General features: G+C 44.9%; 3 protein-coding genes across 6 annotated transcripts; 1 reads left to right on the plus strand and 2 right to left on the minus strand.

Annotated features, from left to right (window-relative positions):
- Positions 1-210: 210 nt before the first annotated feature.
- Positions 211-16,073, minus strand: LOC105703237. 3 transcript variants are annotated; one of them, XM_012431475.2, is made up of 20 exons: positions 15,487-16,073; positions 9,511-9,889; positions 9,152-9,343; positions 8,798-8,859; positions 8,544-8,732; positions 8,289-8,460; positions 8,108-8,215; positions 7,944-8,014; positions 7,757-7,883; positions 7,423-7,675; positions 7,226-7,335; positions 6,434-6,566; positions 5,978-6,112; positions 5,749-5,899; positions 5,536-5,660; positions 5,326-5,424; positions 5,122-5,255; positions 4,455-4,824; positions 2,702-4,335; positions 211-1,995 (listed from the first exon to the last, which is right to left on the minus strand). In XM_012431475.2, the coding sequence occupies exons 2-20, from the start codon at positions 9,775-9,777 to the stop codon at positions 1,744-1,746; spliced, it is 4,584 nt and encodes a 1,527-aa protein (XP_012286898.1). In that variant the 5' UTR covers positions 9,778-9,889; positions 15,487-16,073; the 3' UTR covers positions 211-1,743. The 3 variants fall into 3 exon arrangements, with proteins under 3 accessions (XP_012286898.1, XP_012286895.1, XP_012286897.1); XM_012431472.2 differs by having other exon boundaries at positions 5,326-5,460; XM_012431474.2 differs by lacking the exon at positions 15,487-16,073 and adding an exon at positions 11,890-12,059 and having other exon boundaries at positions 5,326-5,460.
- A 758-nt stretch (positions 16,074-16,831) lies between these two features.
- On the plus strand, positions 16,832-19,557 carry LOC105703240 (bifunctional arginine demethylase and lysyl-hydroxylase PSR). Of its 2 annotated transcripts, none has more exons than XM_012431479.1 (6): positions 16,832-16,994; positions 17,335-17,540; positions 17,628-17,910; positions 18,063-18,418; positions 18,509-18,741; positions 19,073-19,557. In XM_012431479.1, the coding sequence occupies exons 1-6, from the start codon at positions 16,922-16,924 to the stop codon at positions 19,098-19,100; spliced, it is 1,179 nt and encodes a 392-aa protein (XP_012286902.1). In that variant the 5' UTR covers positions 16,832-16,921; the 3' UTR covers positions 19,101-19,557. The 2 variants fall into 2 exon arrangements, with proteins under 2 accessions (XP_012286902.1, XP_012286903.1); XM_012431480.2 differs by lacking the exon at positions 16,832-16,994 and adding an exon at positions 17,117-17,243.
- A 402-nt stretch (positions 19,558-19,959) lies between these two features.
- LOC105703241 (ATP synthase subunit O, mitochondrial) lies at positions 19,960-21,182 on the minus strand. Its single transcript, XM_012431481.2, has 4 exons — positions 20,951-21,182; positions 20,787-20,831; positions 20,559-20,669; positions 19,960-20,474 (listed from the first exon to the last, which is right to left on the minus strand). Exons 1-4 carry the CDS (start codon positions 20,975-20,977, stop codon positions 20,028-20,030), a joined length of 630 nt encoding a protein of 209 aa, XP_012286904.1. The 5' UTR covers positions 20,978-21,182; the 3' UTR covers positions 19,960-20,027.
- Between the last annotated feature and the right edge of the window lie 400 nt (positions 21,183-21,582).

Consider the following 21,582-nt stretch of genomic DNA (forward strand, 5'->3'; position numbering starts at 1 on the left):
TGTCGTGTCGAGATCGGCGTTCTTTTTTTTGCCACGTGGATTTTTATCGGTGTAAATTTGGGTGCACATCATAAAAGCGTACGGCAAGCATGCAGTAAATGCTTCAAGTATAAATATGATGTATCTGTGTGTTTGTAGGTGTACGCAAATATGTAGGTGTATTAAATGAAGCATTTACTGCGTATTTATTGTATGTGTTTTCTTTTTTTTTTCTTCTTTGTGATGCCTGACTAAACAGGGCGAAACGGCGGAGGCGCCGGCGACTGAAAATGGCGTAAGGGTAGTAGGTTAAAAACTGAATTTATTAATAGACAATAAAATACGCCCTGGCGCGCACTGTACGTACATATGTTAGTCTCATTATATAAATGTTGCGTATACAATAAACAGTTTGTTCCGTAGCCTAAACGGGAATTTCTACCTTGCCGGTGACGGACGCTGAATGCCTCTTTTTCACATTTGAAAGAAAAGAGGTAAATGTTACCAGTACAATTGTAAAATAGACACAAGTCCCTATTAGTGGAATAACTAGAGAAAGGAATAACTTTGTAAATTGTATTTTTGATTTCTACAGCTGTGGAAGGACCCTTTCTATAGTTATATGTCATACACTGAGAAAAAACTTGTATCGAACCGTAGAAATATTTCATTGAATAGTACCAAGGAAATATTACGTTAATTTAAAGGATGATTATTTCACTCAATTCAGCTTAAAAAAATTGCTCCCTTTTGTGGGATTGTCTAGCGTAGGTCTTTCAAGGCGGGAATATTTAAAGAGTAAATGATCAATCTTGGAAAAGAGTGCCGTCCCGAAAAGAAGATGCATTTAACGTTTTCGCTATATGAGGCGCACATGTACCTTGTTCGCGTATGTGGCGTGCATTCGTATAAAACATGTATAAACGTATTGCGTAAAAAAGAAAAAAAAACAACATCTGTATAAAATCGGAATTATATCAAGTAAATGTACACCTATCTTACGTATGCACACACTGGAATACTTAAGTACCGTAGAAAGACCGATCCAAGGTGACGCGAACACGCGGATGCCTCTGCGAAGAGGAACCCGAATTTCGAGGCGAGAGGTATTTTATTATTATAATTATTATTGTTGTTGTTGTTGTTATTGTTGTTATTATTATTATTATTATACACACACGATACGATTTTATCAGAAATGACGCGCAAGAGATTCCTTCGCTCAAACTAGACTTTCGGCGATATCTGTCTTTGTATTACCGGAAACATGGATACATCCAGTTGGCGTTTCTTCGCGCCACCTTAAGGCTCTTGATAAATCTTCCCGTATTTGTTCTACATGCTAATCGAGTTACGAGAAACCAAAAAAAAGGGGGGGGGGATAGGCCAGCGCGGCCGAAATCTTGCGACCGAAGGGCTACGGGAGATTAGAATAAGCACTTATTTCTTTGGAAATTCTCGATCGTCATCGGAAATTCTTCTCGAAAGTAATATACAGTGCACACTCCTGGTATCGCTTAATGGCGAAATTAGCACGTAATCGGATAGACCGCAAGGTCCATTCGTGTTTTTCTTATTTTCTCCTTATTTTCTTTTTCTTATTTTTTTCTTCGAGATTCGCTGAGATTCTTGAACGCGGTTCGCGTCGCCTTTGCTAGGTAACAGGTTTGGACGTCCCACCGTCGAGCGTTTCGCCGATGGTGGGATTTAAGCGAATTCATGCGATTCTTTTCAATCGCCAGAACCTATTACATAAGGTCGCCGTTATTTCACCAGGTTTTTGACATTCCTCGGGAGATTCGAGATGGAACCCTTGTTCGAGCTGGCGGCGGTTGGTCTCATGAAACTGAGATTTCGCGGAGTCGCGTGCGACTGGACGGGACGACTCTTCGAGGACGGCGCGATGTTTCTGGCGATTCTTCGAGTTCCACTGGACTGATGGCCAATACTACTGCCACTGCTGCTGCTCCTCGACGCCGAAACTCCGGGGTTTCTTTTCGGGACGTCGCACTGGACCTGAAATACATAACAGGAGGATTAATCGGAGAACTCGTTCCTTTAGAATCTCGACTCTTCCTTGTAAGAGGTCGATCCCGCAACCGCAAAGGCATCAATTCTGTTTATTTATTTTATTTTATTTATTTTCTTTTTGGTAATACTAGTTTCATTCACCCGAGTATGGACAGCGAGTAAGTCGAAAATATGTATCCGAAATATCTGATCCATTTTTTCGAATTTCTTAATCCCCAGGACATTCCTATTCCCAGCTCACCGCATTTAATCCCGCTCCCCTACATATTCGGAATTTAAGGACACGTGAAATCGGCATCTAAAAGTTCTCGTTCCGTAACTGATATCACACGTTTGTGGACCGTGAGATATTTTTCCACCTGAAATATTCGAAGTTTAAATTCACAGCCACGGAAAGTGCGAGGTTTACCACGCTCTAACGCCCTCCTCGATATTTTATGCGTTTTAATCTTTTCGTTTGCCTTTTCAACGAGCATGACCGTGCCGTAACTGAGATCACATTTACGTTTGTGAACCGTGGGATATCTTACCGAATGAAATATTCGAGATTTAAATTCACAATCACGGCAAGTATGAGACAGGACACGCTTCTAATCCCACTACGATCAGTTCCCCGATATTTCATACGATTTAATAATTCCGTTTGCCTTTTCTATGGGCGTGACCGTGCTGTAACTGAGATCACACTTACATTTGTGGACCGTGGGATATTTTTCCCAGGCAGTCCAACGGCAGTAGAGCCGTATCGGTGAGCGCTCCTCCCGGAGGGAATCCTGCTGGCAGAATTCCTAGAAGCAATCTTCCGCTTCTCGCTTTCCTTCATAGCCGACAACTGCGAGTCGGCCGCGATTCCGGGGATCCCGGGTATGCCCGGCATGCCTGCAATTCCCGCCCCAAAGTGGCTCTTCCTAAGGTCGTTGGTCAGCGCTCGAATAGCCGAGGTATAGCCACCAAGGCGAGAGTGGTTGGGTCCTAGGTTTCTTACGGTGTTGACTGAAGTAGCACTATTTAGCGAACTACGTGAGCTCCTCAGGCTGCTGCGAGAGCTGGACCTCTCAACCTCGTTTTTAGGCGGATTCACCCTGGTCGGTAAGGCGGTGGGATTTTTCCTAGACATATCCGGAGTCCTGGCAATATCGTGCTTCATGCTTCCAGTCCTCTTTGGCAAGAAGCTTCCGTTGCCGGGTCCAGGTCCCACGACCTTCCTCTCGAACGACCTGATTTTCTGGGGCGGTTTACGGGGGGTCGTTGCGTTGCTCTTATCGATTCGCTCTGCCGGTGGCAAGGGCGATGGCAAGGGTGACGGAGACGAGCACGAAATGCCGGGGACCTGGATCACGGAGATGTTCCCCATCTCGGCAGGGGAACACCTGCTCGAGATCTGGGTGTCGGCTTCGAAATTCCCTGAAGAGGTCTCTTGACTGAAGGCCTCTGAGACGAGACTCTGGGTCTCTTCGAATCCCTCGTCGTTGAGCTCCTGGTCCTTGTGCTTCGCGAAGAGCGACAAAGAACTGATGGGTGCGTTGGTTACCGCGATGTCCGGGATGAATCTGCTCTGAAACGCGGGGCCCAAGGTCGTGTCTAGCTCCGTTTTGCCCTGGAGTTGTTCACTTTCTCGGTTGGAATGGAGATCGGCGTCCTGGGGCTCGTAAGAGGGTTCCACCCGGGTAGGACAGTCGGTTCGGTCCAGGTCTGATCTATCTTCTGGTGATTGATTCCTCGGAGTACAGGTAGTGGTAACACAGGTGGTACCTGGTGGACTAATCGCGCCGGTGTTACCCGGTGCACTGACGCAAGGAACCGTATCCTGACTAATGCGACTAGGTGGATTGCTGGTCAACCTCATGGCTCTTTTTACTTGGCTGGGATCGATCATGCTCATGTGTCTTTCTCGACTGGGCACCGCTCTTTCCGGCAGGATCGTTACCGGTGGCTCTCTTGGTCGGGACTCCTGCATTACAGGGCTCAACACAGTGTTCGTTACTGCCACAACCGGGGCAGGCTGAGATACAGGGAGCCTGGAGCTCCTGTGAGACGTCGACCTGGAAAGTCGCTGCAGGTCTTCGCCAGATTTTGCAATTTCCGCCAAAGCCGCGTCGATGTCGTGATTCGGGTCCCCTGGTTTTGGATCCTCTGGCCGAATACAGGAAATTGTGTCGTCGACTTTCCCTTCTTCCGCGAATGCTAGAGTGTTTGGCCTTTGGAGCTTCTCTTCGGATAGTCCAGCATCACAGCGGTCTTGTCTAGATTCTTTATCGCCGAGGAGGTCCGGACTCCTCTTGTACCTTCTGGTCTTCCTGGCAGCTGCGTATCGATCGAAATTTCCTAAGACAAAGGTTCAGGACGTAAGATCGCTGTTAAGGTGACGTGAAAGCGGCACCTGAGGGGTAAATCGTTTATGACACGTGAACGCTGTTACCTGATCTGGTGTTCAGATAACGTACCATTACCGAGATCGGCGAGGTAGTTCCCAGGCTTTGTTGTCAACCCTTTCGTGTCTCTACCGTGGAAAGAACTGTTGCAGCGTTCTCTTTTACAAGGCTCCTTCTCCACGGGTTTAACTTCTCTTGGAGGGCTGAACACCTTCCTCGTGGCCGGGGGTGTCTCAACGTTATCGGAGTCAATATCTATCTTATCGCTGACTCTCTCCTCTGCTAAACTCTTCTTCGAGAATTTTGAACCCCTTCGAGCAGTCGTGTTTTGGGTCGTTAGGTAGGGTTCCCTAATATAAATCGTTAATTCATCCGAACTGGTAGGATTCGTTTCGGTCGCTTCGTCTACTCTATGTCGTTTGCGTTCCTCCTCCCTGATAGCCTGCAAAATATAATCGAAAAACACGTTACATCGGACTTAGCGATTTGTTTTAAGGGCATATGAAAGTGGCGTCAAAGAGGTCTCGTTCGTGAAACTTTTCTCCGAACTGAATGTACCGAATTTTTTAATAAAAAACGAAATTTCATGGATGCCAAGATCTTCCTCATAGCCTCTGTATTCACGGTGTTAGGTTTGAGATAATTCAATACACCCAGTTCGGAGAAAATTTTCACGAACGATTGATCTCTCAGATGCCCCTTTCATATCACCTTAAGGTAACGAGGAAGGAGCGCTTACCTGTAAATTACTGCTTCCAACTATGTTCTCTGTGGAATGCCTTGAGCGCAATTTCCGCATATCTTCGGCGTTGCTGGGGATGTTCAGGTTTGATTTTCTCCAGAAAGACTTATCCTTGTGTGGAACTTGCGGTTCTATACGAAAGAAGATTAGATTATGAAAATAGTTCAAAAAGTATATTTGGATTATCAAGAGGGTATATACCCTCCATTGCTTCCGACGATCGATTTGCATCACATTTTTCGCCCATTGATCGCCAGTCGTAAACATTCGAGTATCCTTCGGGCGTTGCGGTGTCATCTACTGTAATATTCAACGTAGAATTTTTACCTTCGCTCTCTGCAAGAAAGGTATTCCTTCGATACATGAAAAAAGGTCTTCCATATCGCTCGGCGAATAAAGAATGTCATTTACCAGAATCTTCAAATGATCTGCGATTTGCTTGCAGTTCCTTCGCTCTCTTCCGATGTTCCTCACCGGCTCGTTCTTCCTTTTCGTTTTCTGTTAACCAGGCTTCGATTTTTTGCCGCCAGGCTTTCCTATGATTTTAAATTTCCACGAGTTATTTACACCTTTTAAAGTATTAATCTACAGTTTTGAAGTAAAATTGTATAAAGCATGAGGTACCCAGCTGGTTGCAGTTCATCTTCCTGCAAGAATGGCTTGCTTTCCAGTAAAGGCGAAGGGGAACTTGGTCGTTCGCGATCGCCAGAAAAATCTGCGTTTAGCAAATCGCTTCGCTTTGGTTGACCTCGAGCTCTCCGAGCCCATGATCGATCTGTTCAATTGTAAATGTATATAGTTTCAATTTAACACCGTTTGAAAATTACAAATAAACCCAGCTCTCAGCCTTTACCTAAGCTTCCCCACGATTTCCTCTCTCGCGCATTTTCTTGGCCTGAAATTCTGAGGAAATCCAGCAGATTTCCGTCGTCGTCTTCACAGGGCACGCGACTTCTACGTCGCCTTAACGTCCCGTTCGGCGTAATGTCTGAAATTATATTCCGTATAATTCCACGGCTGAGTCACCATCAATAAGATGATTTATTTCCGTGGGGTTATTCACTCAGGAAATCATGGATTTTAACACTCCAAATCGCAAGCAGAAATCACTGGAAATCGTTAGAAATCACAGAAACATTGTTACAACTTTAAGGCCGAACGTCACTTGTTACCGAATCACATTATTGTTTACTATACGAAATCAAAGGCGATCGATTCTCAAAGAAGGAGATCGTTTTCACTGTTTTTCGAGTGAATAGCCCCTTGCTAATTTCAACATAACTAAATATATGTCCAACCGTGTACATACCGGGCGAGTACGTATCTTCTTTGGTTGATTGTTGGTCCAGATTTGCCGATCCAAGACGTCGACGAATGCTCGGTGACCCTGTGATCGAGATATCCTCATCCGAGGTAACACCGCCGTTTTGGAGTCTTTTCATCTACGATTGTATAGTTTTCTCTTTCATACACACGTAATTTGTATGCTATCATTAACCGTTTGAGTCCTAGGGGGTATTGAGAAAACACTGTCGAAGAATCCCGAACAGCGCAACCGCGCTTTCTCTAAATGAGTACGAGAAGACCCAAACAGCGCGATAGCGCTTTGTTTATTTTATGCCGATGAATCCCACTCGGCGCGATAGCGTTTCTTGAATTGTAAGATGTATTATTTACACCCTTGCGTTACGATTTAAATTCCAATAGCGCGTGTCATAAACAACAAAAGTGTCGGTCATACATCGGCCCATTTCACGGTTTGGCTGAACGTAACTTCTCATACGGTTTGTTTACATTTGGCCCGATTGACATACCACGTCTCTCACACGTTTTGTTCATGTTTGGCCCGATTGATTTACCACGTCTCTCACACGATATTGTAAGTTAAGAGGTTAAAAGAAGGAGCTGTGTAATGTACTTGGGTCAGTGAATCTGAGCGACTTTGACAATCGGTGACGCACCGTCAGTTGTCCACAACGCTCGGAATGTGCTGGGTTTTCTCGACATAAAATCTGAACAGCGCAATCGCGCTGCCTGGGACTCAAACGGTTAAGTGCTTTACATTGAAGAAATTCAGAAAAAAGAAATTAACCACCGTTACCTTGGCATCGTTGCGGCCGTACGACCTCTGAGACGTATGAACATCAAAAAGCCCATACTCAATGAGATTACTCTCAGATTCCGAGACAGGAATCTCGTTCTGGCTGCTCACTATCGATGAGAATGCCGTTTATAATAATATGCAGTGAACTGGATTTTATTGAGCTGCGAGAAGATAATATATAAAGCAGTTCTTACGGAATCGTTTCCTAGCCTTAAGTTGCTCCTCCCGTTGCTTGCGTCTAGTGATGACTTGCTCTTCTTGAATCCGACGTCTCTCATTTTCGGCCACCGCTTCATTGAACTTTTGACAAAAGTGATGGAACACTCGAAAGCACTCTTCGATCTTAAACGTGTTCGTGTCCTCGCAAAAGAATTCAGCGAGTGACTGCCTCACGCACTCCAGTTCCGCCATGTCTTTTCTCAGCTCTTTCATTTCTTGTTCAGCAATCTGAAAATTCAAGTCAGAACTTCTTAAAAAAGACTAGTCTCTTCTCGTGGATTTGAGGATCACGTCGCGACGAGAGCTTGCCTGTAAAAATTGCGACATTTGGGTTCGGATATCGTTATCCGTGGTGGGCAGTTGGATCTGGCTCTTGATCTTCTTGATCTTGGTATCCAAGCTATTGAACTCGTTACTAAGCTGCTCCACCGTCGTCCTTGAATAAATATATTAATGAGTAACGCCCGGAATTTATAGAATTCCTCGGTACACTTACTTCGTTGCAGCTTCCAGAGTGCTCATGTTCCTGGCAAAGTCGAGGAGGTCCTTCCTTTTTCTCTCCGCTTGCTGTAACCCAATAAAACCCAGATATACCGAGCATATCGATTGATCGTACAATTCACTGTATTTGGAGAAAATGGACCGTAATTTTTTTCTTACCAGTGCGACATAATGTATGAGATTCATTCCTGGTTTGTTCGCGCGGATTTCCGTCAGCTTCTGCAGCGACGACAATTTAACTCCTGCCGCGTTCCCCGCATATCCACCCTGGCAAAGAGACGGGAATACAATCATGAAGTATATTGCATACACGTTTTGTACAAGATAGGTATATAAATACCGAATTGAGGAAATTCCCAGCAACCAGGACCATGTAGAGCACCTCTTGGAGAGCTTTATTGGTCATGAGATCCTCGCCGGCCAAAATCATGGAGTTTATGCTCGGCTCGAGGTAACTAATATTCGCCTCGAATTCCTCCTTGAGCAGCATGCACTCGACTCGCAGTTTATAGCTTGTAAATAAATTAACTCTATCAATACGCTGCTCGTAAAATAATCATGAGATTAAACAAGGCCGAGTGAGTCCGGAATTTACTTTGGCACTTGCATGAGCTGGAGGAAGAACTTCTCGGCATTGCCGAGCTTCGACTTGTCGCCTTCGAAGTTCTTAAGTTTCTCCACCTCTTCGACCTCCGGCAGGATTTTCAGCAAGCCTCGAAGTTTTTCCAATCCAATGTCGCCATGATCACCTTCTCGGATAAGTCGAATGACGTCATCGTTGGAGCTGGACAAATCAAAGTGCGTAACCAAGTTGAGCGCGTTCTTCCGAGGTTATCTCGTGTCCATTACCTTCTGAATTGTTTAAGAAAGATGTTGACATTCAGGCTTCGCTTTCCGTCGAGCAGCACAATCTGAAATATCGAAGCGTTCGATTAAATTTAACTCCCGGAATACGCATCATCTGTCCGACTCGCTTCCCGCGCGATTTCGAAAAATGCAAGATGGCGGCCAGCCGACTTCGCGGGAGCTTTTTTCAAATCGAGCCGAGGAGCGGTGCGCATCAATGCGCATCTGGCGCGCGATTTCAAATAATCCAAGATGGCGGCCGGCCGGCTTCCACGAGAGCGCGGGGTGTCTTTTAAATCGAGTCGGGAAGCGGTGCGCATCAGTGCGCATCTGGCGCGCGATCCGTGCGGATCTAACCTCGGTGTGTTCTCGCCGGCGTTTCTCGGTGTCGGAGGAAGGACCCCCGGAACCGGAGGACGAGGCGATCGAGGAGAAGATCGGCACTTGCTGGCAGAAGAGTCCCTCCATTTCGGACCAGTCGAGGTCGGCCATCGGAGAGTTTTGGTGCTCGTCGGCCACGAGGGACCAAATGTTGCGTTTCCCGATGACCTGTGAAAAGAAGCTAGGTAAGACCGAGCATGCACTTCAGAGCACCGCCGCGTCGTTTACATATTAAATGTAAATTAAAAATTGATAACAAACGCATATTAAAAATGTTCTATATATAAAAAGTTTGAAGGTATGCCCGAGAACATTTTTCCTCATCCTGTACATACCTTGTGATGCGGGATTTTGTTCCAGTTGATGGTCTTCATCTTCGTCTTGGGGGTCGGAGTCTCCTGCTGCGGCAGGAGTTTGGCGTTGCCACCTACGGCGTCGGGAGCGGCGACGAGGCGGCGCGGAGGGCCGGAGGCGACATCGACGGAGGGTACGTGGAGCGGCGGAGGTCGTGGGGGTTCGACGACGAGGTTGGGCCCGAGGATCGGGCCCAGGAACGGACCCGGAGGTGCCGGGGGCACCGTGCTCCTCTCTGACGTCGACATGGCGAGTCGGTCATCCGAGAGCTACCGAGGTCCTCGATCGCCCCCCTGCCCGGCGGGGTCGGTGGTCAGCCCGCTCGCCGACGTCCCTGCCGCCGTCTCGTCGCGTGTTCGCCTGAGGTTTCGACGGGCAACTTTCATGAAAAATGAGACTCAAGCCACGTCGTAAAACGACGAAACAACGAAACTACGAATCTACGGTCTGCTAGAGAAGCGGTCGAAGCCGGTTAGATTTTCAAATTCTCGATGAGTTCGTAGCGTAGAGGATTCAAGGAGACTAATCGTTTTCTTGATATTTTAGAATGTACCCTGGTGGGCATGAATGCCTTTCTATCACGCATTCGCGACACCATATTTGCAGGGAAGATATTCATTTCCGCCACTGTACAAGGTAGCGAAACCCAAAAACGAGTCGATTCGAATGATACCTATCTTTTGAAAAATAATTCACCTAACCAACGGATATTTTAACACCGATTCGTGAACACTCAAGGAATGTCATGACACATTCAAAGTTTTGAAATTCATTTTGAATTTGTTAACTTGACCGGTGAAAAAAATTAATTAAATCTGCAACTTTGTATCGGAACAACCTAATATCTGACGTCCATGGGTAACACGCGTGCCAAGTGTAAATCAAGGTTTTGATATTCAATATGAATTTGTGGTTTGGCCGTTGCAACAATTGGTGAAATCCGCAACTTTGTATTGAAATAACCTAATATCCACGTCCATGGGTAACACGCGTGCCAAGCGCGACAGGCCCCGAGTAGTGCCCTGCCTCGCCGGCGGAGTGGGAGGGCGCGATTGTCGCCACGGTCAACTTTTGACGGAGGCACGTCACCTCGCGACTTGCGGACTCGTGCCTAGATAAGGAGTTGTCCTTTTACCCGTTCCTCCGCGCGACCTCTCTCAGCCGACGGACTTTATCTCTTATCGAGCTAGGTCTAACGCGCTAATATAGAAATTTATAAACGCCCCAATTGTCAGATTCGCGCTCGGATAGAAACTTCGTACACGACGCTCCCCCTAGAAAATATTGTATATAAACCTTGAAGACTCGAGTCGAGCACAACGATCCGTCGTGGCGTCTCTCAAAAAATGAACTAGAAGTCGAGTGTCGTGCTTGTCGCGGCGTATACGCGAGTAGTGAGTAATAACGCGAGGAATAAATTAATCGAAAGGAGGTCGTAGCCATGACATAGCCATGGCGGATCGGATTACTCGAATCGAATTCGTAGCACCTCTCGCTGCAGTTTCGAAAATGCGTTATCGGTGGATTAGCCGTTTTTCTCGCGGAACATCGATCACTTTCGAGGGCCATATGTGCACCGCGCGATATTTTTTCTCGACGCGTTCTCTTGTTCTTCTTGAGACATCTAAAAAAGAGAGAGGGGGAGAGAGAGAAAAAATGTGTGGAAATAACATTTTTCCGTTGAATCGATGTGCCTACACCTCGGAGTCGCGTAGGCGAGGAATTCGTATTACGTAAATTTCCCAGACATAAGCGGCGCTAAAGCCTAGGTGGGTTAGTCGCGCCCCACTCTTTTTTCTTTCCCTACTTAGGCGCAAGTTATTTTAGTTTACATTAGTTTAGTAGCCAGTAAAGCCGTTTACGACTCTCCGCGACCGTCACGCGACGAGTCGTAAACCGAGCGATTCTTAATGTGCCGTAAAACCCCCGTTGTTGCATCCTAAAAGAGGCAGTAGTCAGTCTCAGGTGCGAGCACCGACGAGGGGGAATTTCACCTTCCCCGGGAGGGAATTTTAAAATCATCCGGAACCTTGACACGAATGAGCAATCAAAATCTGCCGATTTTCCCGCCGAGTTCTCACGTCCTTGGGTCCTCGGCTCCTCGCGAGAGAGATTAACCCGCTAAATCATGCCGAGATCCCGACACGCGACAATATTCTTTCAGATATTTTCTCTGCGAGAGAAAGAAAATATAACCATCGATCGATCTCTATTTAAATTCTCACCCCCTGTAAATCTCGATCGAATCCCGTAAAAATTTTGAAAAATTCCCCTGGGATGATTTCCTCCCGAGAACGCGAATTTCGGAGCGCGAGCTCGATATCCGACCCCCCAGAGGGCAGCACCGGGGGTTGACGCACCTTGGGATCCGCAGGATCGGTCGCCTCCCTTCGAGTTCCCCGTCTATCTCGCGCATGGTTCGCGCCCGGAGCATGGCGGCTCCGAGTCTCGACTCGGCATCGCGGCCCGCACTTTTTTCCTCGGTCGCCGATTCACGGAAACTGCGTTTCAGGATCGCGGAGGAGTATACGGGATGGCATGGAGCGCGCATGCGCGGTCCCAATGGCCGGCACGCGGTGATTGGCCGGCCGGGCTGGGCCAATCAGCGCCGAGCTCCGGGCCCCAACCGACCCCTGTCCCTCTCCCTCCTTGTCGCCCCACTCCGCCGGCAGAGACCTTCGCGCCAGGGCCCATCTACCATCTATGTACGTCGTGCACAAGGTGCACAAGGTGTACCGGCTCCGCCAGTGACTAACGGTGACTAACTCCTCTTCCTTTCCGACGGCCCGGACGGCGGGGAGGGAGTGGAAAAGGAAGCCTGGTTAAAAATTCCTAGGCGTACCGATAAACTCCCGGTGGCTACTTCTTAATCGCCGATAAGGAAGGAGCGACCGTGCCCCAAGTTCCCATTAGGGCAACGATATACGCCCTTGAGCGAGGAACGCGAGCTTTTTACGAGCTTAACTCGTTTACACCTCTCGCGATAATCGTCCCGTCTCGGAGTAGAGGTTTATTGGAGCACGTGGAGGCGATTTACGCGCTTGGGAAAGAAGTCGGTTGCGCGGAACGTTTCTAAAGAAAATCGCGCGACTCCGCGTTGACCGCTCACAAGGAGCATTACAATTCGAGGCGGCTCGCTTCGTCGACCCGAGAGAGAAGGAAAGCGTTCGAAAGGAGGGAAAGAGAGAGGGAGAGCGATACGAGAGAAAGCGAGGTCGAAGGGATGTAGTAGGGAGCGAGAACAAGAGAGGACATGGGACTATCTGGCGTAATACGTGAGCTTGTATGAGAGGCCCATTACGCGTCGCGGAATGCCCTGGGTCGACGTCGACTTTTCTCCGATGATCGGGGAAAATTTAGCATAATATTACGACGATACCTCGAATCGAAAAGAATCGATCTTCGGGGTCCAGGGACTCGATTCTTAGGTTCAGCGGATTTTTCTTTTCGCATACGAATCGATTCGGATGAACAATGACGCACTGTTGCGAAGTCTCGTCATTGGTCGACACTTGAAACTCGGAGACGAAGCTATCAGTTTGGCATGCCTACGTTGATCAGGAAACTCGGTAGAGTTTCGCACCAAATACATTTAAAGGCCTGCGCGAACGGCACCGAATACTTAACGCCAAAATTCGGCACATCGATTCGATAAATATTAATTTCTCAATAATCAAGAATCTGGTCTCTGCAGTCTCCCTCGCTTTATCGATTGTAAAAAGATTAAGCGCGCATTTCGCTTGCTTCTGAAAAAAAACTACCCTGTTCGATCCATGGACATTGGCGATATGAAGCCTAGAAACCCAAGCATTCTCTTGATATTCTCGAGATGTCAGCGAAAATGAAAAAGAGCGAACGAGGGATATCCTTACTCTCTCTTTTTTTCCGTTATAAGGCTATCGTTGTACCGTGATGGAAGTCTCATGTAAAAAGAGAGGGAGACAGGGCGAGAAAGCAACTCCTCTGTCCTCTCTTCCATTTCTATCTTCAGAGTCGGATGTGCACGGTCCACAAATCCTATGTATGCTATTCATGCGAATGCAGAAAAGGGACAAGAACGAAGAGGAGCAATTCTTTCCCTCTCTATCTCGCGTTACGCTGAACGTCCAGGGATTGTCCTTTCTCTCTCTTTTTCTTACCTTTTTAGCTAGGCTATCGTCATATTACCGCACGCAATAGTTTCAGAAAAAGGGAAGAGTGAGAAAACAACCCCTCTGTTCCCTCTCTTTCACCTGTTGTCTTCGTGGTCAAATCTACACGCGGATTCATACATCTATGTACATCTCACGTCCGTGATTCGATCACCGAATGGCGCTGGTCGTCGCGAGGTTTCAGGTTGCACGATCCATAGATTAGATGATCATGGTAGCAACTACATATCCATCATACTCCTAAATCCTGAATTTCTCCAATCCGAACCCAGTAAAATGGGTTTCCATCTCATTAATAAACACAGAGATTCGATTCCGAGCGCCTCGATCGACACTTAAATTCGGATTTACTGGGTCTGGACCCGATAAATCCGGATTTCGAGTATGATGGAGACGTAGTCTATGAACCTCTAGTAAAAGGGCCGAAATCCAAATAGATGCAGATCACGTGATCGCAACGTTTATGATTGAGCCGCGCTCCTCTTTACGAGCGATTCGAAGTCGTTTTCAAATCAACGCGCGTAAAGATGCGAAAGAGTCGGTTGAGATATATTGTGTAATGTTTTGTCAACTCGAGTCACTCGAATGCGAGATCGTTCTCGAATCGAGTTTGGACTCGAGAACTCGATAAGAGATGCATTCGATTCGAGTCGATTGCGAGTTGGCGAGTGAAGCGACGAATTTGAAAATAACGACCACTCGAGTGAACGACCATGGTATCCCGTTATGGGTTAACTCAGTTTCCCTCTCACGCTTGTGACTCGAATTCGTCCTTCCCAATGCACAGTGGGCAAAAATTGGGAAAAGCTGGCCAACATTCGAAAAATAAGGTAATCTATATGAAATTTGGTATTCCGGGGTTTTCGAGATCGCTGATAACGAATTTGGTCGGTTTTCCAAAAGACACAAATTTGTTTATGAAATTTTCTACTCGGTGATTTTCGCGGTTGCTGGTAATGATTTTAATATTAATTTTTAAAAAATAACGGCTTCATAATCGCACTAATAGTATGTAAAAATGATAGAAAGTTTGCATGGGAATTGGGTAAAAATCAAAGTGTCACAAAAGTTGTTCATATTATATATCAACACGTTTTATTAATTATTATCGTTACATGGGTGTTAGAAGTCATTATACTAACGCAACTCACTCTTAGACCCACAATCGGAGTCACTATAAATCGAAGCTGCCGCATCGCCGTGTTTTACATCGTTTCAGAAAAATGGTCACAGAAGCGAAAGTTGCAAAAAGTGACAGCTGATTCTTTGATTTTTGTATTTTTTAATATTCAACTAAAAATAAAAAAAAATCATCGATCGAGTGCGATCGAGTTATAAACATTTGCCTACCTTTGAAAACAGCTTTGTCTGCGTGGTATAAAAAAAGTACTTCCATTGCAACGTTAATAATTTTCTGCACGTTCTAAATTTGACAATGTCATACATGATACCGAATAATACATACCTTGAGGAAGAGAATCCATAATTTTCGGTTGAAATCGCCATACCACACAACTTTTCATACACGTTTACGTGGAGCGTCCGGCGCGCGTGAAAATACCGTCTAAAAGTATCTTCGTGCAAATATCACTTTTCTTACAACGCACACAGCGATACTTGGTCGCTAAAAACCCATCTGCATTGTACCTAGAATCTCCTACTAAAAATTCCAGGACAAACAGAGGTCCCAAACTAGAAATTTCATTTTTTTTTACTTTCGGCCAGCTTTTCCCGATTTTTGCCCACTGTGCGATGGCTCGAATTGAAATATTCAACCCGTCGCATCGTTAGGCAGGTGCAACTCACCTTGCTTGCGGCGGCATTCGCAGGACTCGTAAGGAGGCGCGGCCGAGTCGAGGTCGTAGACGGCAGCGGAAATCCGGAGACGGCAAAACCGTAACCCGCGAGCGCGTCGCCGCGAAAATGATGCCGCCGAATTAGCCTCCGTTAAAATAGCTCGGCTCATACGGGGAGAATAAGAATCCCGCGAGAACCGGCACTCTCATTGGCGGGCTCGTTTCACGCCGGCAGCTATTTCAGCTATACGCCAAACGGCAAACCGCGCGAGTCGAGCGCGAGGGAGATTCTTCGCTTTTCACGTCTCGTCGCGGCCCGAAATCGGGCGCCGTTACCGCGGAGCCTCCGCTCTCGATCTCGACTCTCGATCCCCCCCTGGACTGGCGAACGCATTTCCGTCCATCACGAAACCGAGCTCAGCAAACATCCGCTCGGTGGTTCCTTCTTCTTTTTTTTTCCTTCGCAGCGGGACGGGCGCGGGCATCGTCGCGCTGACGGATCGCAATCGGGCTCCGCGACGAGGCGCGCGACTTGACGTACACTCGGTGTACTCGCGCGAACGCGCGGTACTGCGCGGAGCGACTTGGCTGCGCACATGGTCGAGCGGCGCCGCGCAGGTCCTTATATGTACACGAGCCACCAGGTTTCCATGCCTACCTCTTGTCTCTCGCCGTTGCCCGCGAGACCGGCGACTTTTCTCGCCCCGCTCGGCGCGTTCCCCGCCGAGAATCACCGAGCGACGTTGCCAACCGTGCAAGCACCAGCGCCGGTAACTGCCCTACGGGCCAAGATGACGGGTGTAGTCGCGCGTCAACTGCCAGAACTCGAGAGTACTACAAAAATAATGATCATCAGTTACGGCAATGAGTCTCGGAATGCTCTCGACACTAAACGAGCTTTTACGAATAATTAAAATCCTACGTTTCTTGATGCGTCGGAGTTAATGAAATTTAAATCTGGACGCGCGCCGCGCGTCGGCGCCATGTTCCGGTGGGGACTTCAAATAGTTTTTCGCTAGGTCGGTAATGTAGGAACTGATGCGCTTCTACTAGAACCGGTCTTTAAATAAGCGCAACTAGTCGGGACGTTGTCCTTGCATAGGTGATATCCTTATGTCCGTTTAGTTAGGAAGAGTCGGAAGGGAAGAGCAGTGGTGTTTGTTTTGGTAAATATTTGTAAATGGGGTAAAGGATGTACGATCGAGGACAAGGACTGGCGTCCTCCAGTGCTCCAGTCAATTCGAAGTACATACGTAACCGACGCGGCCGGTGACACCATGGTGACACCTCGTGGGAGTCGCGTCAACCCACGCGAGCCGATTCGTATACGTACGTATCATTACAATTTGGTGGTGGCCCCTGGTGGCATGGTCGTTTATGGTTTTTTAGTTGTAAGTTTTTAATGTTTTGAATACAGGGTTTTATCGCTCATCGTTCACGGTGCCATGACGGACGAATTAAAGTTGGACCATCGAGCGAAAAAGCGTATTAAGGAAGTTAAGAGACGAGCGAGGCCAGGTAAGTTTAACCTCGTTTCCTAACCTATTTGGGAACTTAACGTGGACACGTAAACTTTCCCTTTTTCGTACGTTGTGCACATCTACCCTTCGTAGTTGAATTAACGGGCTCAATTTTTGCTTATTCGTTAGATATCCGGTGTTGGAGTATGTTCGTTTTTACGTTTAAGACGCTTTGTACATTTTCCGTGTCGGCCGTCTCTTTTTCTCCAAAATATTAATAGTAATACATTAGGGTTATTACATTAGTGTAAGTGTGCGCATTGTTTCACATCGCTCGTTGGATGTACCAAGGTAAAGTGAGACTTACCAGTTTGACCGAGATGGCCTTTATTTCGTAGAACTTGGAGATAAGTTTGCTTGGACTCAACATGGTTATCACAAAAACTTTCAACCTTTCTGGGATTTTAAAGACAACATAATGAGAATTGATGAATCCTCGGTAACGCCTGCAGAATTTGTTGAACGTTTTGAGAAACCCTACCAACCTGTGATAATTCAAGGTGTTCAGTCCAATTGGAAAGCACAACATAAGTGGACTATAGAGGTCAGTGTTAATCCTTTTGAAACGATCTTATTTTATCTCTGCATTATTATATGTCACCATTTAATAATGAGTTATTCTGATGAGCAGAGGTTGGCTAAAAAATATAGAAACCAAAAATTCAAGTGCGGTGAGGACAATGAGGGCTACAGTGTAAAAATGAAGATGAAGTATTTTGTTCGATACATGATGAACAATGAGGATGATTCTCCATTGTATATCTTCGATAGTTCCTTCGGAGAGCATCCTCGCAGGCAAAAGTTGCTGGAAGATTATATAGTTCCAATATACTTCAGAGATGATCTATTTCAACATGCAGGCGAACATCGGAGACCACCATATCGTTGGTTTGTCATGGGGCCTGCTAGATCTGGTAAGCAGTTGTTGAGGTTAAAATTAAAATAAGAAAATAACATATTTAAATGTTGAAACTTAATTTAAAAACCATGATGATCCAAGTAATGATCATTTATCATATGAAAGTTCTTGCTTCTGTAAATTCATAGCTCAATATTTCTGGAATAGGTACGGGTATTCATATAGATCCTTTGGGAACCAGTGCATGGAATGCACTGATTTCTGGTCATAAAAGATGGTGTCTATTTCCAACTCATACTCCCCGTGAGTTACTCAAAGTATCCGTGGCTGAAGGTGGTAAACAAAGAGACGAGGCTATAACGTGGTTCTCTGTTATATATCCTCGTACCAAGTTACCAACGTGGCCACAAGACTGTCAACCGATAGAAATACTTCAGAAACCTGGAGAGACCGTTTTTATTCCTGGTGGCTGGTGGCATGTAGTTCTTAATCTTGACGAGACGATAGCTGTTACTCAGAATTTCTGTTCACGCACCAACTTTCCTGTAGTTTGGCATAAAACGGTAAGAAAATAATTAAGACAACGTATTGTAGTGAGAAGTAATGATTACTTTAAAAAAATTATTTTCACGCATTACTTAAACTTAATGCAGGTGCGAGGAAGACCAAAGTTGTCGCGGAAATGGTTGAAGGTACTCAGAGTTAAGGAACCGGAACTAGCTGCATTGGCTGAAACGATTGACCTAAAGGAGGATACAGGAATAGCAAGTGATTCTTCGAGTGATTCTTCAAGCAGTTCTTCAAGCAGCAGTAGTAGCAGTCAATCAGAAGATAGTGCTGATGATAGTGGCCAAGAATCCGTTACTGCTTACAAAAAGAAGAAAAGGTATGTTGTATTTAGAAAGGTCAACGAAATGGTTAGCGCAATCTTCTATCCCTTTAGAAAAATCCATTCCTTCGATCGCTGTCACCTGTCTATTCTAAAATTCATGTGTACCGAATACTCCACCAGAAGTTCATGGCATACTTCATATTTTCAATGATATATGAAGCATTTTTCAGAGATGCATGTTAATGAAGTTTTGCGGTATGCATGGTTACTTTATCATCAATTTTTGGTACTTTAAAATTCAAAAACGTATTCAGTGTTATTTCTCAATGTAATATTGTGCAATTTGTATTTTTGGATGCTTCCTACAATTTTGTGAATGTTTCAGGAGAAAATTGAATGGCAGTCAACCCTGACAGTATCCTAAATTTAGGGCTGAAGGAGACCTCAGGCTGTACAGTATTACTCAACAGTTGTTTGTGCTACAAGGGTATATGCACACACTCCTATATCTATGTTCATATGAAAATAAATGCTAGATAATGCCAAACTCATTCCATCGTCTGAATAACTTTTGTCTAAGCATTTGAACTTATATTGAAATTACTTTTTCAATGAGATTTGAATCATTTGAAGGGCGTTGTAAAATTCACAGAGAGATAGGGTATAATTTGGAGAGTAAAGACGATCCTAGTAGAATATTTGAACATATGAGAGAGTCTTTTAATCTTATACAAACCATAGTTTCAAGACTTGCAATATATCGCTGGTCTTCTTTCTATAGAGATCAGTGGAACCTGTACTTTGTATCAAAATGACAAACAATTTGTAACTTTTACAATTTAAGAAATACATAATTCTAATATTGCCGTAGCACGTTTCATCAGTACCCTGGGAAAATTAAATAACTCTGTGCATTCTCCCTTTTCATTCGCAAATATTTCAGAAATTGAAATTCTCTGACATAACTGAGTTTGTTTTAAAGTAAAGCGGAATGAGAATTCTTGAATCGGTAGGTAATGTTTGAATCTGTTGTGTAATGAGGAACGTGTCTATACTGCATGCCTGCAACAGTTTGGTGGAAGATCATTAGGCGATATCATTAATGCCATATAAAAGATGACTTACTCCATTAAATAATTCATGGCATTTTAATGACCTAGACTCATTATAGAATTTTTGTTATGTAAATAGGTCATAACTGCATTTTTTTTATTTATTCAGTGAATTGTTCATAATAACGTTCAACATAACCCTGCATTAATCAAGGAAGGGTTCTTTACTTTTTCTAATTTTATTGGTTACCACCATAGAATTTAACAGTTTAAAATACTTATAAGATATTACACTGTGCTAGTAATTATGTCTGAATATTTCTTGATCTTACTAGAGATACTCATGTCCACGTACTTATCACCAATGGAAACTATCATACCACCAATAATAGCTGGGTCTACTTTTGTTGTAAGTTGGATAGATTGACCTTTGGTCAAGAATTGTTTCAGAACTTGATCTAATTTTCCTTTGGTATCCGCATCTAATGGCTTTGAAGTAATAACTTCGCATACAACCTCCCCTCTTTCAGCAGCCATAATGATTTTAAATGAATTAATAACTTGGTTCAATTTTTGTAGACGTCCATTCTCTGCGAGGAGAGATAACAAGTTTGATGTAGCTGCATTAAAGTTGATTTTATTACTTATAGCTTTTATTGCTTCAGCTTTGATGCTACGCTTAATCGATGGATCCTTCACAAATTCAATCAATTTTGCATCAGTCTTCAGGAGACCCTATTAATATAAGATTAATGTTAAAAGTATATTGAACAGAAGATGAAGCAAAGCAAGTAAAAACAGGAATGAAAGAAAACAAACCTGAAATTTTATCAGATCTTTTTCTACTACATCCAACGATTTTTGCTTAGTAGCAGCAGAATAGAGTGCCGTTGCATATCGTCCTTCTATTCCAAATACTTGAATTGGTGGCTGTTAAAAATAAAATTCATTGAACTAATCATTCATATGCTTATGAATATTAATATTTCAACACAGATAGATAGGTCTTCAATTTCTTAAATGTGATTGCTCTATACATTAACATACCTTAGCAAGTTGCAGTGCAGCTGTTGATGATGAAAACGATCTTGCCTGAAAATATTTCGAATTTTATGAATATACTATCATAAATTAAAGAGATACTAATTTCCTTATTTAAAGAAATCACTCAATCAGATCAGAAGGTGTAAAATCGGGGCAACGAAACTTACAATGATGTTGAATTTGTTGGCTGCCATTTTCCACCTGCCTGCAAAAGTGATTTAATCAGGTAACGGGTTTTTCACAGTATTATTTCGGATTGGAAATTATATGCGTTATTTCGGATATTTTATACTAAAAAGTTACGTAAAAAGAGGCAATGCACAGCTTAGAGTTACGCGTGCAATAGAAGGGTTATCGATTTGTTGAATGCCAGCGCTACCATATTTCGAAAACAAAATTTAGGAGTAGATTGCGGGAACCAGAGCAGAGATGAGCAGAGGTGAGCAGAGATGAGTTGGGAGATTGCTCACGGAAGGGATCGTGCGATCGCATCCTGTGCTGCCCTCTGGTTTCGTACGTTAGCTTTCACTGTTTTTTGCCCCCAAGGGCGGCGCAACGAATTTCTGATATTGAACTCGCGCACTCGCGATAACGGTACCATCTACCAGTGACCGTTGGCGGCTCACGTACTCGTGACGGTAATACCATGCGGCAGTTGACGGTGGTGCCTTACCTACGCTTACCGACACTGCTCGCTTTTGATGGTAAGGGAAGAACACTCGTGACGCTCCATATGATTTTATCTACTTATCTACTACTATTAAGTACATTGTTGCCTCGCAGTCGACGTGATGCGGAG

The sequence above is a fragment of the Orussus abietinus genome, unplaced genomic scaffold (assembly GCF_000612105.2).
Source record: "Orussus abietinus isolate OABI.00-Male unplaced genomic scaffold, Oabi_2.0 scaffold668, whole genome shotgun sequence".
NCBI classification, from domain to species: Eukaryota; Metazoa; Arthropoda; class Insecta; order Hymenoptera; family Orussidae; genus Orussus; species Orussus abietinus.

What these genes read in the sequence shown, in the direction of transcription:
- LOC105703237 (XM_012431472.2), bottom strand. Translation starts at nt 9,777, where the DNA reads ATGTCGACGTCAGAGAGGAGCACGGTGCCCCCGGCACCTCCGGGTCCG. An exon ending in CAGCTCATGCAAGTGCCAAA is followed by an intron (nt 8,461 to 8,543) that starts GTAAATTCCGGA and finishes TTTATTTACAAG; the next exon opens with CTATAAACTGCGAGTCGAGT. An exon ending in TCATACATTATGTCGCACTG is followed by an intron (nt 8,015 to 8,107) that starts GTAAGAAAAAAA and finishes ATTGGGTTACAG; the next exon opens with CAAGCGGAGAGAAAAAGGAA.
- LOC105703240 (XM_012431479.1), top strand. Translation starts at nt 16,922, where the DNA reads ATGACGGACGAATTAAAGTTGGACCATCGAGCGAAAAAGCGTATTAAG. An exon ending in TAAGAGACGAGCGAGGCCAG is followed by an intron (nt 16,995 to 17,334) that starts GTAAGTTTAACC and finishes TTTATTTCGTAG; the next exon opens with AACTTGGAGATAAGTTTGCT. An exon ending in CTGTAGTTTGGCATAAAACG is followed by an intron (nt 18,419 to 18,508) that starts GTAAGAAAATAA and finishes AACTTAATGCAG; the next exon opens with GTGCGAGGAAGACCAAAGTT.
- LOC105703241 (XM_012431481.2), bottom strand. Translation starts at nt 20,977, where the DNA reads ATGGCAGCCAACAAATTCAACATCATT. An exon ending in CTGCACTGCAACTTGCTAAG is followed by an intron (nt 20,670 to 20,786) that starts GTATGTTAATGT and finishes TATTTTTAACAG; the next exon opens with CCACCAATTCAAGTATTTGG. An exon ending in AAGATCTGATAAAATTTCAG is followed by an intron (nt 20,475 to 20,558) that starts GTTTGTTTTCTT and finishes TTATATTAATAG; the next exon opens with GGTCTCCTGAAGACTGATGC.